The sequence below is a fragment of the Clytia hemisphaerica genome, unplaced genomic scaffold (genome assembly GCF_902728285.1).
Source record: "Clytia hemisphaerica strain Z4C2 unplaced genomic scaffold, Clytia hemisphaerica genome assembly, whole genome shotgun sequence".
Lineage (NCBI taxonomy): Eukaryota > Metazoa > Cnidaria > Hydrozoa > Leptothecata > Clytiidae > Clytia > Clytia hemisphaerica.
The window spans coordinates 186,436-202,679 of NW_027104462.1; the positions used below are offsets into that span (position 1 = coordinate 186,436).

Here is a 16,244-nt window from a genome sequence, read left to right on the forward strand (position 1 = left end):
GCATGGACAGCATACTGTTGTATAAAGAAAAGGGATATTCAAGAAGAGTATTTCAAAATACTATGTTTCTTTTTTACAGTTCAAGCTCTCAACTAAGTGGTTGTATAATTTTAGAGCTCCCCCATTGCGGTGGAGAGCGACCATTTTTGGTGGAAATGATACTTAGGAATAGTGGCTAACATATTTTGAAGTTTAGAAGTGCAACATATGACTGCTCCCTCTCATAGGGCTCAAAACGCTAATTAGTCGATTTTCAAACTAAGTGGTTGTATAATTTTAGAGCTCCCCCATTGCGGTGGAGAGCTACTATTTTTGGTGGAAATGATACTTAGGAATAGTGGCTAACATTTTTTGGAGTTTAGAAGCGCAACAGATGACTGCTCTCCATCATAGGGCTCAAAACGCAATTAGTCGATTTTCAAACTATGTGGTTGTATAATTTTAGAGCTCCCCCATTGTGGTGAAGAGCGACCATTTTTGGTGGAAATGATACTTAGGAATAGGGGCTAACATATTTTGAAGTTTAGAAGTGCAACATATGACTGCTCTCCCTCATAGGGCTCAAAACGCTAATTAGTCGATTTTCAAACTATGTGGTTGTATAATTTTAGAGCTCCCCCATTGTGGTGAAGAGCGACCATTTTTGGTGGAAATGATACTTAGGAATAGTGGCTAACATATTTTGAAGTTTAGAAGTGCAACATATGACTGCTCTCCCTCATAGGACTCAAAACGCTAATTAGTCGATTTTCAAACTAAGTGGTTGTATAATTTTAGAGCTCCCCCATTGTGGTGGAGAGCGACAATTTTTGGTGGAAATGATACTTAGGAATAGTGGCTAACATTTTTTGGAGTTTAGAAGCGCAACAGATGACTGCTCTCCATCATAGGGCTCAAAACGCAATTAGTCGATTTTCAAACTATGTGGTTGTATAATTTTAGAGCTCCCCCATTGTGGTGAAGAGCGACCATTTTTGGTGGAAATGATACTTAGGAATAGGGGCTAACATATTTTGAAGTTTAGAAGTGCAACATATGACTGCTCTCCCTCATAGGGCTCAAAACGCTAATTAGTCGATTTTCAAACTATGTGGTTGTATAATTTTAGAGCTCCCCCATTGTGGTGGAGAGCGACCATTTTTGGTGGAAATGATACTTAGGAATAGTGGCTAACATATTTTGGAGTTTAGAAGTGCAACAGATGACTGTTCTCCCTCATAAGGCTCAAAACGCTAATTAGTCGATTTTCAAACTAAGTGGTTGTATAATTTTAGAACTCCCCCATTGCGGTGGAGAGCGACTATTTTTGGTGGAAATGATACTTAGGAATAGTGGCTAACATTTTTTGGAGTTTAGAAGCGCAACAGATGACTGCTCTCCATCATAGGGCTCAAAACGCAATTAGTCGATTTTCAAACTATGTGGTTGTATAATTTTAGAGCTCCCCCATTGTGGTGAAGAGCGACCATTTTTGGTGGAAATGATACTTAGGAATAGTGGCTAACATATTTTGAAGTTTAGAAGTGCAACATATGACTGCTCTCCCTCATAGGACTCAAAACGCTAATTAGTCGATTTTCAAACTAAGTGGTTGTATAATTTTAGAGCTCCCCCATTGTGGTGGAGAGCGACAATTTTTGGTGGAAATGATACTTAGGAATAATGGCTAACATATTTTGAAGTTTAGAAGTGCAACAGATGACTGTTCTCCCTCATAAGGCTCAAAACGCTAATGAGTCGATTTTTAAACTAAGGGGTTGTATAATTTTAGAGCTCCCCCATTGTGGTGGAGAGCGACAATTTTTGGTGGAAATGATACTTAGGAATAATGGCTAACATATTTTGAAGTTTAGAAGTGCAACAGATTACTGTTCTCCCTCATAAGGCTCAAAACGCTAATTAGTCGATTTTCAAACTAAGTGGTTGTATAATTTTAGAGCTCCCCCATTGTGGTGGAGAGCGACCATTTTTGGTGGAAATGATACTTAGGAATAGTGGCTAACATATTTTGGAGTTTACAAGTGCAACAGATGACTGTTCTCCCTCATAAGGCTCAAAACGCTAATTAGTCGATTTTCAAACTAAGTGGTTGTATAATTTTAGAGCTCCCCCATTGTGGTGGAGAGCAACAATTTTTGGTGGAAATGATACTTAGGCAGGGTGGCTAACATATTTTGAAGTTTAGAAGTGCAACAGATGACTGTTCTCCCTCATAAGGCTCAAAACGCTAATTAGTTGATTTTCAAACTAAGTGGTTGTATAATTTTAGAGCTTCCCCATTGTGGTGGAGAGCAACCATTTTTGGTGGAAATGATACTTAGGAATAGTGGCTAACATATTTTGGAGTTTACAAGTGCAACAGATGACTGCTCTCCATCATAGGGCTCAAAACGCTAATTAGTCGATTTTCAAACTATGTGGTTGTATAACTTTAGAGCTCCCCCATTGTGGTGGAGAGCGACCATTTTTGGTGGAAATGATACTTAGGAATAGTGGCTAACATATTTTGGAGTTTACAAGTGCAACAGATGACTGCTCTCTCTCATAGGGTTCAAAACGCTAATTAGTCGATTTTCAAACTAAGTGGTTGTATAATTTTAGAGCTCCCCCATTGTGGTGGAGAGCGACCATTTTTGATGGAAATGATACTTAGGAATAGTGGCTAACATATTTTGAAGTTTAGAAGTGCAACAGATGACTGCTCTTCCTCATAGGGCTCAAAACGCTAATTAGTCGATTTTCAAACTAAGTGGTTGTATAATTTTAGAGCTCCCCCATTGTGGTGGAGAGCGACCATTTTTGGTGGAAATGATACTTAGGAATAGTGGCTAACATATTTTGAAGTTTAGAAGTGCAACATATGACTGCTCTCCCTCATAGGGCTCAAAACGCTAATTAGTCGATTTTCAAACTAAGTGGTTGTATAATTTTAGAGCTCCCCCATTGTGGTGGAGAGCGACCATTTTTGGTGGAAATGATACTTAGGAATAGTGGCTAACATATTTTGAAGTTTAGAAGTGCAACAGATGTCTGTTCTCCTTTGCAGAGGAAAAAGTCGAATATCAAACTGAATTTCGAATATCAAACTGAATATCAAACTGAATATCAAACTAACTTATTTTTAATACCAAACATGTTATTATTCATAAGCTTAAAAAAATCTTTTTCAAAATCATTTTTAGCTTGTCCGCGCATCTTTGTATTAAAGGTAATATATGGTTCCAGCCAGGCTCCTTGTTGAAATGAAATTGCTCTATATACCTTTTTTAATACTAATCCATGTTCTATAGCCTGTTTTAAAAAATCTATATGAACTACATATCGTTCCTTATCAAACAAATTACATGCCAATTTTTCAACTTTTCCAAATTTCATCTTCTCAGGTAAAAATGGAAGCTCATTATGTTGCTTGCTTAACTTCTTGGGATATTCAACATCCACTTCTAATACATATCCAATATCATCATCATCATCACTTTTATGATTCAAAACATCTATGCTATCAGGATCTTCCACCCATTCAAAACCACCTGTTGGCAACTTTTTAGACATTGCCCAACCATATAAATTATTCGCATCGACATACATTATATATGATGACTCTTCTCTTTCATTATACTGTTTTCTCATATATTTATTATTTGCTTGAGCATAATGCATCATCACTTGACATAGTCCTCCTCGAATACCTTTCTCAAACATCAACAGCATGTCTTTGTCAGTCAATAATTCAAGTTGAACTCCAGTAAGTTTCAAAGCTGCTATCCAAGCCAAACCTGGCGCAGAATAAAAATGAGCTGGATCTAACCCATATTTTTCTTGACATGTATCTCGAAAATTTTCAAAAACATCTGCCAATAATAAAACATCGCTCCATAAATAACAATCATGAAAATCCCCCAAATCTCTACATTCTAACGCATCATATACCTTCACAGCATGTTGATAATCTCTATCTGATATATCACTCAAATTCAAATGGCTATAAAACGCTTGTTTTTCAGGTAAACCTACCTCTTTAAATCTCTCAAAACTATCCATGTATTCATAAGGATATACACCTTTACGTAAAAACAATCTAAAATGATCGTCGTTAACACATCGACTATGTAAATTGCTAAAACTTTTTTCTATGGCTTCCCGATTTAATTGTCTTGTCTTAATGCTTTTACATTCTTCACACTCAAAGCTTGCGATATAATTGTTATCTATTTCCACAAGCTCTACATCTTTTTCTTCACAACACTTGATACCATCCGTATTTGTACCAACAAGATTATCCACCAAACTACTTAAAGAAGCCTTCATAAATCGACAACTATCAATAAATCTCAACATACATTTCTTTGTTTTCTTCCTCATTTTCCCATTTTTATCTTCATACATTACAATATTTCCATCCTTATCTCTAACATCAACATAAATTGGAACCGAAAAACTGATATACTTCTCTGTATTCTCTGCAAGAACTTTACAAATTTTCAAATCATCAAAATATTCAACAAAATTTGAAAGTTCATTCCTTTCAAATTTTCGACAACTTTTTTTGATGACTCAGCATTTTTTCAAATCGCGCGGATCATTTTTGTCGCGCGGAAAATTTTTTTGGTCGCGCGGGCGATTTCTAATTTTGACCACTTTTATTTTTCACTTTCAAAAATTTTAAAATTTCCCCATTTTCAATTCTCAATTTTGAGATCTCAAATTTTTTTCGAAATTTCTAATTTTGACCACTTTTATTTTTCATTCTCAAAAATTTTCCCATTTTCAACCTAAAAATCTCGACCTAAAAAACACCTCATTTGAAGCGGTAATTTTACGATAATTTTAGGTAATAATAGATGTCAAAAGCACCTCATTCAAAGCGGTAATTTTACGATAATTTTAGGTAATTCTTGACCTAAAAACCACCTCATTTGAAGCGGTAATTTTACGATAATTTTTGATAATTTTAGATGTCCCAGGTCGCTCCAAAACCTATCTCTCTAGCCCTTCGGGCTTTAAACTCAATGGTCTGTGACACAGGGGTGTTCTTATAGAGTATGTAGATTCTTTTGGAAACAAAGTGTCTAGGTGTGCCGTAAATAAGCACAGAAAATTGCCAGCCTTACCTCTCGACGATACATTGAGTAGCACCAACAGGATATTCACCCATTTTCGTCTCATACTATTCCATCAAGGGGAAGAAGATTACCCGCATCAGATTTGAAATTATTCTTTAATTCATTTTCCCTAGTCATTCGTAAAAGTTCCATTAAAAATAAAGATTTCAGAAAATCGCGAAAGTGTTGTTGAGTAAAATTCGTGAAACTTAAATTTTTTTATGATATTTTATAAACTCGATAATCGTTTCAAAACGAGACATGAGTTTTCAGTTCTTCCTGCGCATGAAACAAGCAAAATGTCTATATGCTCCTTTCAACTTTCGTATTATCCTAGACTATGCTATATATAGTCTAAGACAAATCACTATCTAAGAAATAAGCCCAAAAGCAAAAAAAAAATCGCAAACAGGCTTTTTGCCGAAAATAGTTTACAGCCGGTAGAGTTTGCCAGTTGTTTCTTCGAAACTCTTCCACCGATTTATTCCTGTATGCCGCCATAGCGCCATACCGCCATATTTTCCCGCCTTTACTATCACTGCAACGGGCGATAACATTGTCGTCAATATCAAAAAAGTTACCTCTATCAGGAATACCCAGACAATCAATGAGATAAATGAAAAATAGTAATAAAACTACATTTCTTTAATCCAAATTCATTTTTTAATTAAATTTCGAAATTTCAGACAGTGACCTCATTTATCACACGCTAGCACAAAAAAAATTTCCGAATTTCCATTTTAATATAATGAATATTTTATTTCTACTTTTTATTTTACGATATGATTAAATATAAAGTTCTCACGCAGGTACTTTTAATTATAATTCATTGAAATACATCACGAAGATATAATTTTTACGAAGGTCTTATCCGTATGAAACCATCGTCAGGTTAAACCAAAAATGATCTAACTGCAAAATAGAAAAATTTCAATGATGGATGAAAAATCCCCTTTTCTTGATGGAAATTTTTTTTTCTTTTGTGCACTTTTAAACCTAAACTATAAACATCAAAGTTTAAGATGGTAACACTTTCAAGTTCCAGTCCCTGTCGATTGCCAATTCTTAGCTTTTTTGTGTTTTATATACTCGATACAACCTTCATATATTGACTTGCAAATCCCAAATAAACACATGTGTTGCGTTTTGTGCATACTTTGTCAATTTACATACCAAGAACTTGTTTTTGTTTACGTCGTTGCCATGCCAATTTAATGACGTCAAAAAAGAAGAATAGAAATTCGAATCCGGTGATGAAACTGAATCCGAGACCAAGCCCGATTGCTCCACCCATGGTCGCTGAAAGAAAGATTTTGAAAAAATTCCATAAGGGAACATTATAGAAATGACCCATTATAGTAACTAAACATGTCTTCCTTTTGACATTTTAAAATCGTTTAAATAATTTTCATGAATGTTTTATATTCATTTCAATAGCTTTACTAGTTTTAAACCTAAAACCCTCTTAAACAAAACTCAAAACCACACCCACTTCTCACAGACCCACTGGAAAAATTGGCCAAAATATTGTCCCCAGTGGAAAATTGAACCCCAATTTTTGTCCCTGCTGAAAATAATTAGAAAGCGAATCCTCACTGCAAAATATTGTGCTATTTTATCTATCCCCACTGAATCTTCTGGCTAATATCAATCCCCATCGAGTTTGGGCTGAAAAAATCCTGCCGGGTCTGTGAGAAGGAGGTGTTCCTAAATGCGAATGACCAATATACAATTAAGTAAACCACTATTCGCACCATAATATTACCCGAAAGAAGTCTAAGGGTACTAAAATATTTCCTTACCAGGGTGTGACGTAATAAAAGGTGAGAACGAACACATTTTGGCAAATTTTTCCAGTGGGAAGAGGTTCTTAGTGGGCCTGTGAGAAGGGGGTGTATTGTTATATCTCAATAAGGAAAGAAATCCTATTGATTCCAGGTCAAAAAGTCTACTGGGGATGATTTTTAGTGCAGTTTTTTCATTGAATCTCAAATGGGCGTAAAAACAAAGTCAACTTCCCAGTGGGTCTGAAACTGTGAGGTATTTTCCTCAATGGGGATGGTAACGAAATTCTGGCTAAAATTTTCAGTGATGTTGCGGTCCCACTGGGTCTGTAACACAGAGGTCTCTTTGAAATAATCATTTGATTTGTTGAAAGGTAAACTACACAAATATTCGTAGCGAAGAAAATTGATTACATTTTAGGCCAAAACTTTGTCGGCACCAAGTGACTAAATTTTGGCTTGGTGACTAAAATTAGGGCCAGCTAAAAATTAAGGCTGACTAAGTTTTGGCCGATAAGGTATAAATTTACCTATGAGAGAATTCCAAGAGACGGCTGGTTGCATTTCCTCTGTCTCAATCGTGCTATCGAAAAACGCAACATGGATTTTCAAGATATTATCACTAGAAAAAGAATAAAAAAAGAATTGCCATCTCTTTACCATAGAGTACTGTCACATGCTACAGGAGTAGTATCACACGCTACAGGATGTAGCAGCTAATTTAGTCAGGAAAGATTAAATCTGACTAGAATAATAGATTAGGGTTTTTGCTCAAGTACATAACATTCTCCACCATTCACCTTATCCTGTCTCCAAGGAAATAAATATACGGAAAATCCGGAACAAGTAAAATATTTCCATATTGTCCGAGCAAATGTCTGATGGCTGGTTTATCGGTGACCCAAAAATGCACTTTTTGTGTTATAAAAAAGCGCAGGGCACTTTTGTAGCAAAATGGCGTTAGATTGCTACTATATCTCTACATGCAACAACATCTTCTCGTCAATTTATATTTTGTACATGTAAAATACGAGATATATTATACTCTTTTTAACCAATCAGATTGCTGATATTTTTTGGATCGCCGACATGATTATTATCTACCTGACCTGATATATTTTTCAATCTCGTTGATACTTCTGTTATTGAACTTTGGTATTGTTTTCTTCATTTCTTCATATACAGATTGACTTCCGATTCGGTATGTTGATTTTCGGACGGTGTACGACTTTCGGACGCATTCATTCGGACATGTATGGTAGCAAGTGTTTTCGAAAACATCGCCTTCATACAATTCATCTATGAATGTGATGAGTGAGAGTAATAGGGGAACTTTTGGGTTCAAAGAATGTATAGAATATATTCAAGAAAGTGCTCTATACCATCGGTAGAGTGATATACCAGCCAAGAATAAAGACAAATTTTTTTTCCGATACTCTGAGTTTCGTGCCGTTTCAGGCAGTCTTCAGTCAGTATAGAATACACGCTTTTCTTTTTATAAGAATAGTAATTTTTGGCTGAGGGTGAGCATTATTCTTATTTTTCTATTGTTCTAAACATTAGGCCTATTGTTCTAACTTTGAAATCTCACCCTGATATTCTTATAGAAGTTATTCTTATAAAAGAAAAGGCGTGTATATTCTGTATTCTCTATGAAGAACTTGCATTTCTACATGGATATCAAATGTGTAAAATCACTATTTTTTGCGATTCGCTTTGACAGGACTTGACAGTGTATATTTTTACAAGCCATGCTTCTGCTTGTCGTCTACACGTTCCTTTTATATACACGTTTTTTTTTATATAAGGAACACGTTTATAAGGAACTCGAGGCTCAAAATGGTCCAAAAAATAAGGAATTGTTTAGGAACTGCTCAGGCTGAGAATAAGAAAACAAGTTTTAAGGAACAGTAAGAGATGGTTATCCAAACTTAGCAGCTATGTAAATAAGGAACTCGATAAGGAACTTTGAGGCTGAAATTCTCTGTAAAAATAAGGAACTCCAGGCTCAGAGCAAAGTTAAGGTTCCTTATAAAAAAAAACGTGTAATAACATCAAAAAATTTTGAAGCCTTCTGATATTCTTAACTTATTCTTAGTTTTAAGCGCCGTAAAATGTTCTTGAAATTATTCTCAAATATCTGTTTTAGAGTATTTTGTACAATTTCCTAAGAAATCGTTTTTTTTAGAGTTCTTAAATTCAAAGTCTCGAATAGTTCTTACATTCTTAATATTTTACATTTTAGCCATCGAAGCCTTATGTTTTTGTGTTTTTTGTTCTTATAAAAAACGTATAGCAAATGATAGATGTCGAATCAAACCTTGAATGATCTAGAAATACTAAGAATACACGTTTTTTCAATAAGAACAAACTTTATAAGAACATAAGGCTTCGATGGCCAAAATGTTAAGAATAAGCTAAGAACGTTTTAAGGCTTCCCAGACTTTAAAACACATAATTTCTTAGGAAAATTGACAAAAATAATAAAAAAATGGTGAAAATACAGTAAAAAACATATTAAAAACATTTTTAGGCTTAAACCTCAAAAAGTTAAGAACATCCGAAGGCTTCAAAATTTTGGGTTTATAAAGAAAACGTGTACTTACTCAGAACTTGATAATAGGTTGGAAGATCTTTAAGCAAACAAAATTCATAACCTAAAACATATAAGTGAGAAAATATCACTTTATTTTCAACGGATGAGGAGCCAATGTATTTTATTTACCTAAAAAGCGTTGATTTCACTCTACTGATTAAAGTATGATTTAGCATTAACTTTTTTTTTCATAAGAACAATTTTATAAATACAATGAGGCCCAAAAATGCCAAAAAATAAGAACAATTTAAGAACAGTGGAGAGGCTGAAGTTAGAGAGTTATAGCAAAAAGAATTACTGGTTTCTAAAATCCTCTAAATAGTAAAGCAAATAGCCAAAACTTGTTTTTTACCTTAGAAAAAATAAGAATAAAATAAGAACAATTCAAGGCTCAAAGTGCCAAAAAATAAGAACAGCTGAGCCTCAGCAAAAATTTACTGGTTCTTATAAAAAAAGTGTAGTTTTTCTTAAATCCAAAATTTCGCTTTTGCCACTAGTTCCGGATTATTTGTGGCTTCCGTATAAAGATTACATCATGAATATCATGAATCAACTAAAGTACTACATTTAATACCGATTTAAGTCAATATTTACTGCTATGAAAATCCAGTGAGGTTTCGACGTTTCTAACGGCTCTAATCTAGAAAATTGGGCAGTGGTGGGTTGAAGTTCGTTAAGATATAAAAATCGTTAAAAGGCTTTACCTTTCTTCATAGTCTATTACCTCTGGCGATATAACTTAAGTTTCTAGCGGAGGGAGGGACTATATTAATGTTTAGTAGTATTTTGTAGTATATGTTCGTAGTGTACCCTGTGTTTATGATTATCAATAAAGAAAAAAAGGCGTTAAGGTATTCCGATAAAAATACTAACCATCATTTATGAGAGAGCGGAATTCTTCTCCAACACAAGCCATATTCTTGTATATGTGACCAATAATACAATCAATAATACAAAGACCTTTGCTGTATTTCAGTATCGGATCAAGAAAGTTGAATGTTTTGGTACCACAATGGGTATTATAGGGACTCGGTAACATTTTATTCTGAAAGAGTAAAGAACATCGAAATTACTGTTCGTCCAAGTTTTGATCCCATCATCCTTTGCATTAATTGCTTTTGCAAGTCAATTACACTTATTGACAATACAAAAGTAATAACTTGCACGCATTACGAATCAAGATGAAAAGGATTGTAGGATTGAATTTCGGTCAAATGTTAAAAGTAATAATCATGACGTTTGCATAGCGGTGTGCTATTTAATTAATCACCAGATAATTTAGACATTTTCATAAATTACGTCACGAACATCACTTACCTCGTATCCAGATAATTTCCATGGTGATCATATCCCTTGAGACATCAAATGATCTTTGTTATGAATAGAAAGTAATTGTAATAAAATAGGCTGGGAGTTAATCACCATGGCAATAATTTCAAAACGAGGCAAGTGATGTTCGTGATATAATTTATGAAAAGGTCTATTTAGACGGAATTGCATAATTAAGATCCACTGTTAGAGACCAAAATGTGACGTATAAACTTTGTCTGTACGTAATCCCAGCTGGCACACAACGTTGTTTCAACGTCCATCTAATGTTTACAACGTCCATATAACGTTAGATGAACGTTGAAACAATGTTGTGTGCCAGCTGGGATAGAATCATATTTTTTTTAGATATTTTTAAATTATGTCTAGTAATTTCAAATGGTTATTTTCACAGAAATCTAACAAACTGCATAATTCATGGATAGTAGTCAAAGCAAGGATTTATTATACACTGGATATAAAAGTAACAGATTTTTGCCGATTTCTCGTGTACTAGCTATGTCCGCAGTAATGATATTATTGTTCACTCTCCTTCCCTCATTAAATGATTTTTCGAAGCATTTGTATTGCATTTCTTATCGAAAATCACTCATCCAATTCCCAAAAGAGACTTAAAACTTTCCTGTGAGAGTCAGATTCTTCCACTTAATTGCTAATTATAAGTCGTTATGACGTTTCAAGCTGTGAGAAATGCAAAAGACGTGTTGTGTATAAGAAATTTAATGTTGACACCGGAAATTTTCAAACTTCAACCTCAAAAAACCACTTTGCCACCACGTGCCTCCAAAGGATTTTCATACCACAGTGGAGCCAAGACACTCGAGTCTTATGTATGTTAATTTAGTCTCTTCTGGGGACAGTCTTGAAAGACTGAAAATTGAAAATTGAAAATTTCGTGTCACTATAAGCATTTTGCGTGAATTTCTTGTCTAATGATGTTTTTTCTCACATTACATTTCACAAATGTATCCAGCTCGGAATGCTAGCCTTACTTTCAAACTTTTTTTCTGCAAATGTACAAAAATAAAGAGCTACAGAACTTTTTAAAAATAAGACTGATAAACATTTTTTAAATTAGACATCTTCGAGCCGCCATGACAGTTGTCCTTTGCGGACAAAGCTAGAACATCAATTGTTTTCTGAAACAATGAAAATACAATGATCGCTCTCCATCGTTTTATGAGTCGTTATCCAGTGTATAATAAATCTTTGGTCAAAGCTTCTAAACAAAACTTTAAGGGAGAACACTGTGTTTTTTTACTCCTCTATTTAAACAGAATGGAAGAAATTTATATTTTTAAAAGGCTTAGAAATTATCACTAGGTTGGACCCTTGCTTCGAATTGTTTTGTATCTTTAGCAACAGGATCTAAATATTCACTACCATAAGCGTCACAGCCCAGCTGGCACACAACGTTGCTTCGACGTTTTTCTACTATTCTGCTGAGGCTTATAACAGTCTGTTCCTCTAAAGGATCCTGCATTGTAACACGCATGCATAATTTGTCGTTCTTTTTGTCTATTTTTAGTAATGCAGGATTCTTTAGATAAACCCCCTCTAAATAATATATAGAAATTAGTTTCCTTCAAGCGGAACCCATGGGATCCCCCCCCAGAAAGATGGGGGGATCAACTTTTGTCCTGATGGAGGGGAAGTGGATATTTTCACCTTGATGGGGAGACTAATGCAAATGGGGGATCTCAGGATATTTTATGGGAAGTGGGGGTAGAAATTGCAGAAGTTAGATATAACATTTCAAATAGATGATTAAATGTTGGGTCACAAAAATATTTTTTCCAATTGGGGGAGCCCTGGAAAAAGAGTAGGTGGGGGAGAACCAACCAAATGGGGGTTTTAGGCCCCAAACTAAGATTTAATACCTCTTTTTCGGTGATCTTTGCAAAAAGTGTTGTTCCAGTGGAAAGTTGAATAACTCCATTAATCGGTATGTGATCATCACGTGTCCCGAAACTCTCAAACATGGTAATAACAACATTAGAGAAGGAAAGGTTTTCTATCATGGCTTTTCCAAAATCCAATACTAAATCAAAACCGTTAAAGTAACCACCAGATCTTTTCGGTGCTTTTAAAGACTGCGATAATGACGATTCCAATCCATTGAATTGGTAACAAGAATCTGAAAAATAAAGAACGAGAAAATTAATAAGAAAAACCTATATTTGGAACACTCGGAGCTCTGGCAATAGACCTTATCGGAGTTTTTAATTTTTCTAAAACAGCGATGCATTATGGGATTGTTTCGGGGGTATTACAATAGAATTCCCTCGAGGAATTCTTAAAAGATTTCTATTGTTACCCCCAAAACAATCCCACAATGCAAAAAAATCAAAACTCCGATAAGATTTATTTTCATAAAATCTACGGGCTACTTAGGCAAGTGCACGGATAGTACGGATGTGCTGCCCCTTGATGCTTTTTTGGAACGTTAGGAAGGGTAGGAAAATCAGAAACTTAGATTTCAATCCCAGGAAAAATAGGAAATGTGTTAACTTTTTTTCCCCAGAAAGATCGAAATCTGGTCAAATAAGTCTCAATAAAAGTATTCGAATTCAAAAAACTTTCCTTTTTTCCTCCGTTTTAGTCCTGCTGTAAGGATCCGTCGGGAAGCACAAACCCGTTAACTTACAACTACGGAAGCCCATTAGTGCCATTTAGATTTTCCTTTAATTTTTTAACAAACTAAAAAAATTGACGACGAACTTAAAAAATTGCACTGGGCGAAATAAGAGATTTCCAATTCTGGAAATATCTTGAAAATATGATATTTCCATATACTTTTGTAAATATGGAAATATGACTTTCTATATTTCCAAAGTTTGGAAATATCATATTTCATGATATTTCCAAATCTGAAATTCATTGAAACATCATATTTTTCAAAATATTACCAATTTTGAAATATCATATTTCCAAAAGTTGGAAATATTTTGAAAATATGATATTTCAGATTTGGAAATATCATGAAATATGACATTTCCACAACTTTGGAAATATAGAAAAGTCATGTTTCCATATTTACAACAGTACACATTTTTTTTTTTAAGAAACTAGTTTTACCAAGCAGCCTCAATGTTTCTTAAGAAATCGGCCTTTTGAGCCTTAAATGTTTCTTACATGTTTCTAAACTTTTGACATAATTAGCCTTGATTGGAAGGTTTTATAAAAAAACCGAATTAAAAAATGTTATTTTTCATTCTCAGCCTCAGCATGTTTCTTAGATGTTTCTTAGTTTTTAGGCATTCTGAGCCTCATGTTTCTTAAAAGTGTGTTTCTTAAAAAAAAAAACGTGTATATTGAAATATCATATTTTCAGATATTTCCAGGATTAGAAATCTCTTATTTCGCCCAGTGTGACGACGAAACTAAAAAAATTGACGACGAAACTGAGAAATTGACGACGAAACTGAAAATAAATTATTATTTCGTTTCGTCGAAAAAATTGACAACGAAACTACAAGTTGACGATGAAACTGAAAATAAATTGTTATTTCGTTTTCGTCGTTGAAAAAAATGACACGAAAACTAAAAAAAAAATTGAAAATGGTGGCCCTAATGGTTTCAAAATGCAAATATCGTTGATTCTGGTGGATTCTGAAGATGGATTTGATAGTTCTGGTGAATGCAATCCTGGTGAAGATGGTTCTTATGAATGAGATGCTGGCAATGATGAACCAGAATAATGATGTGACAGTGGAGATTGTTGGAATCACCAGTGTCATTGGAATCATTGGAAATAATCAATGATGAAATGAATAGTTCAAATGATAATTTGAAATGATAGTTCAATTTTTTAGTTTCATTGTAAATTTGTTGAAAGCTGTCAAAAGGCCAAAGGATGATAGAATGATTTCGTTCCAATTTCCTAAGGTGAGATAAATTTGCCTTCTAACTTCTGATTGGGACGGATTCCACTGTGTGCAAATCATTTTTCGTCTGAAACGTTCCAAGCAATACTGTAGGTGAGCTCAGATTTTTATTTATACTTCGTCTTAATCATTCTAAGCTTTTTTGGCTGACTTTCCAGCGCAGCTGGTTTATCCATCTTTAGTTAGAAGAGAATTCACACAAATCTAACACTACCAACTTTTCCAAGGCTAACTAACTTGAGAACAGATTGTTTATTTTCACCTCTACATAGATCGTCAGTTAGTTCAGCATCTTTCTGAAATTCAATGTAAATGTTACAAAAACTCCACATCTGTTATCAGGTTAGTAACTATTTAACATACCGCAAAAAAAATTGTTACCTTCTTGAATGTAACGAGCTGTGAACCAAGAGGTGTCACATTTTTGACCATAAAACAACTTCCCCATCCTGGAAAAATCCAAACACGTGATCGTAAGACTTTGATTTAAACTCGTTGTTTGTTCGTATCAATCCCTTTTTGAATCAAATCCTGAATGAAACGGCCTGTGTTGTTGCTGTTGTGGTCCTTCTCCTTATTGCCTAACGAAAGATATCTTTTCAAATTTCTAAAATCATCGATTCCATATCAATTGGATAGTTGTCATATTTTGCTGATGATATAGCCTTACCGGAAGGGCATATACGATAGTTGGAAAGTCAAACTTTCCAGTTGCGTATCTACGGCTAATGCTGGTATTAACTTTATGAGCAAGGTAGTCATTTAGAAGACTTTCGAATAGGTAAATTGAGAAAGCAAATACTGCTGAACAGATTAGAAACCAGGTGACGCGGCGATAGTTTGTACCTTCAAAGAGAAATCGAAATCCATGAAGAGTTATGCCAGAGTAAAATTCTTCCACTAATTCTTTATGTGTTTTTAATGGTTTATGATGGATGCTTATATCCGCTTCTGTCTTCATTTTTTCTCACTGTCTTTTGGTTCTAAAAAATTCAAACAGCTCTTTATTGTAGCCTGGATATCTAGGTGGGAACCTTTTTTTGATATAACCCTGTGTCACAGACCCGCCGAGACCTCTACCCACCGGAAAATTACCTTAATTTCATCCCCATTCGAAGTTAATGTTTAAAGATATTGCACTCCAAAACCATCCCGTTGGATTTTTTAACCTTGGTACAATAAAATTTCCATTTACAATCAGCGCTGAATATTGGCACAAAAGGGAAATTCCCTTGAAACTTTAAAACCGCAAGTGATTTTTAAGTGTTTTGAAGTACAGTTCTTAACTTTGAGTTTTAACATTAGAATATCAGGATCTAAAAGCTCAAAATGTTCCAATAAGGCTGAGAATGTAGCCTGGAAGCCACTTAACCCCTCCCAAGTCGAAAAATCCAATGAAGCAAAAAACTGAAACTAAAATTCTCGCCCGATCTTTAAATGCTTAAAAACGTTAAAATACCCAAAATTGCCAATATATTCCCGCACTGATTGTAGATTGAATTTCAGTTAAAAACAAGCAACATGCTGAATGGACCTACCTAATGAT

The 16,244-nt window shown here is 34.5% G+C and overlaps 1 protein-coding gene across 1 annotated transcript; it reads right to left on the reverse strand.

Moving 5' to 3' along the window:
* Positions 1 to 5,834: 5,834 nt before the first annotated feature.
* LOC136821107 (acid-sensing ion channel 5-like) lies at positions 5,835 to 15,146 on the reverse strand. The gene is made up of 7 exons (XM_067077333.1): positions 15,080 to 15,146; positions 12,692 to 12,948; positions 10,356 to 10,527; positions 9,493 to 9,543; positions 7,996 to 8,185; positions 7,417 to 7,508; positions 5,835 to 6,401 (listed from the first exon to the last, which is right to left on the reverse strand). The coding sequence occupies exons 1-7, from the start codon at positions 15,144 to 15,146 to the stop codon at positions 6,268 to 6,270; spliced, it is 963 nt and encodes a 320-aa protein (XP_066933434.1). The 3' UTR covers positions 5,835 to 6,267.
* Between the last annotated feature and the right edge of the window lie 1,098 nt (positions 15,147 to 16,244).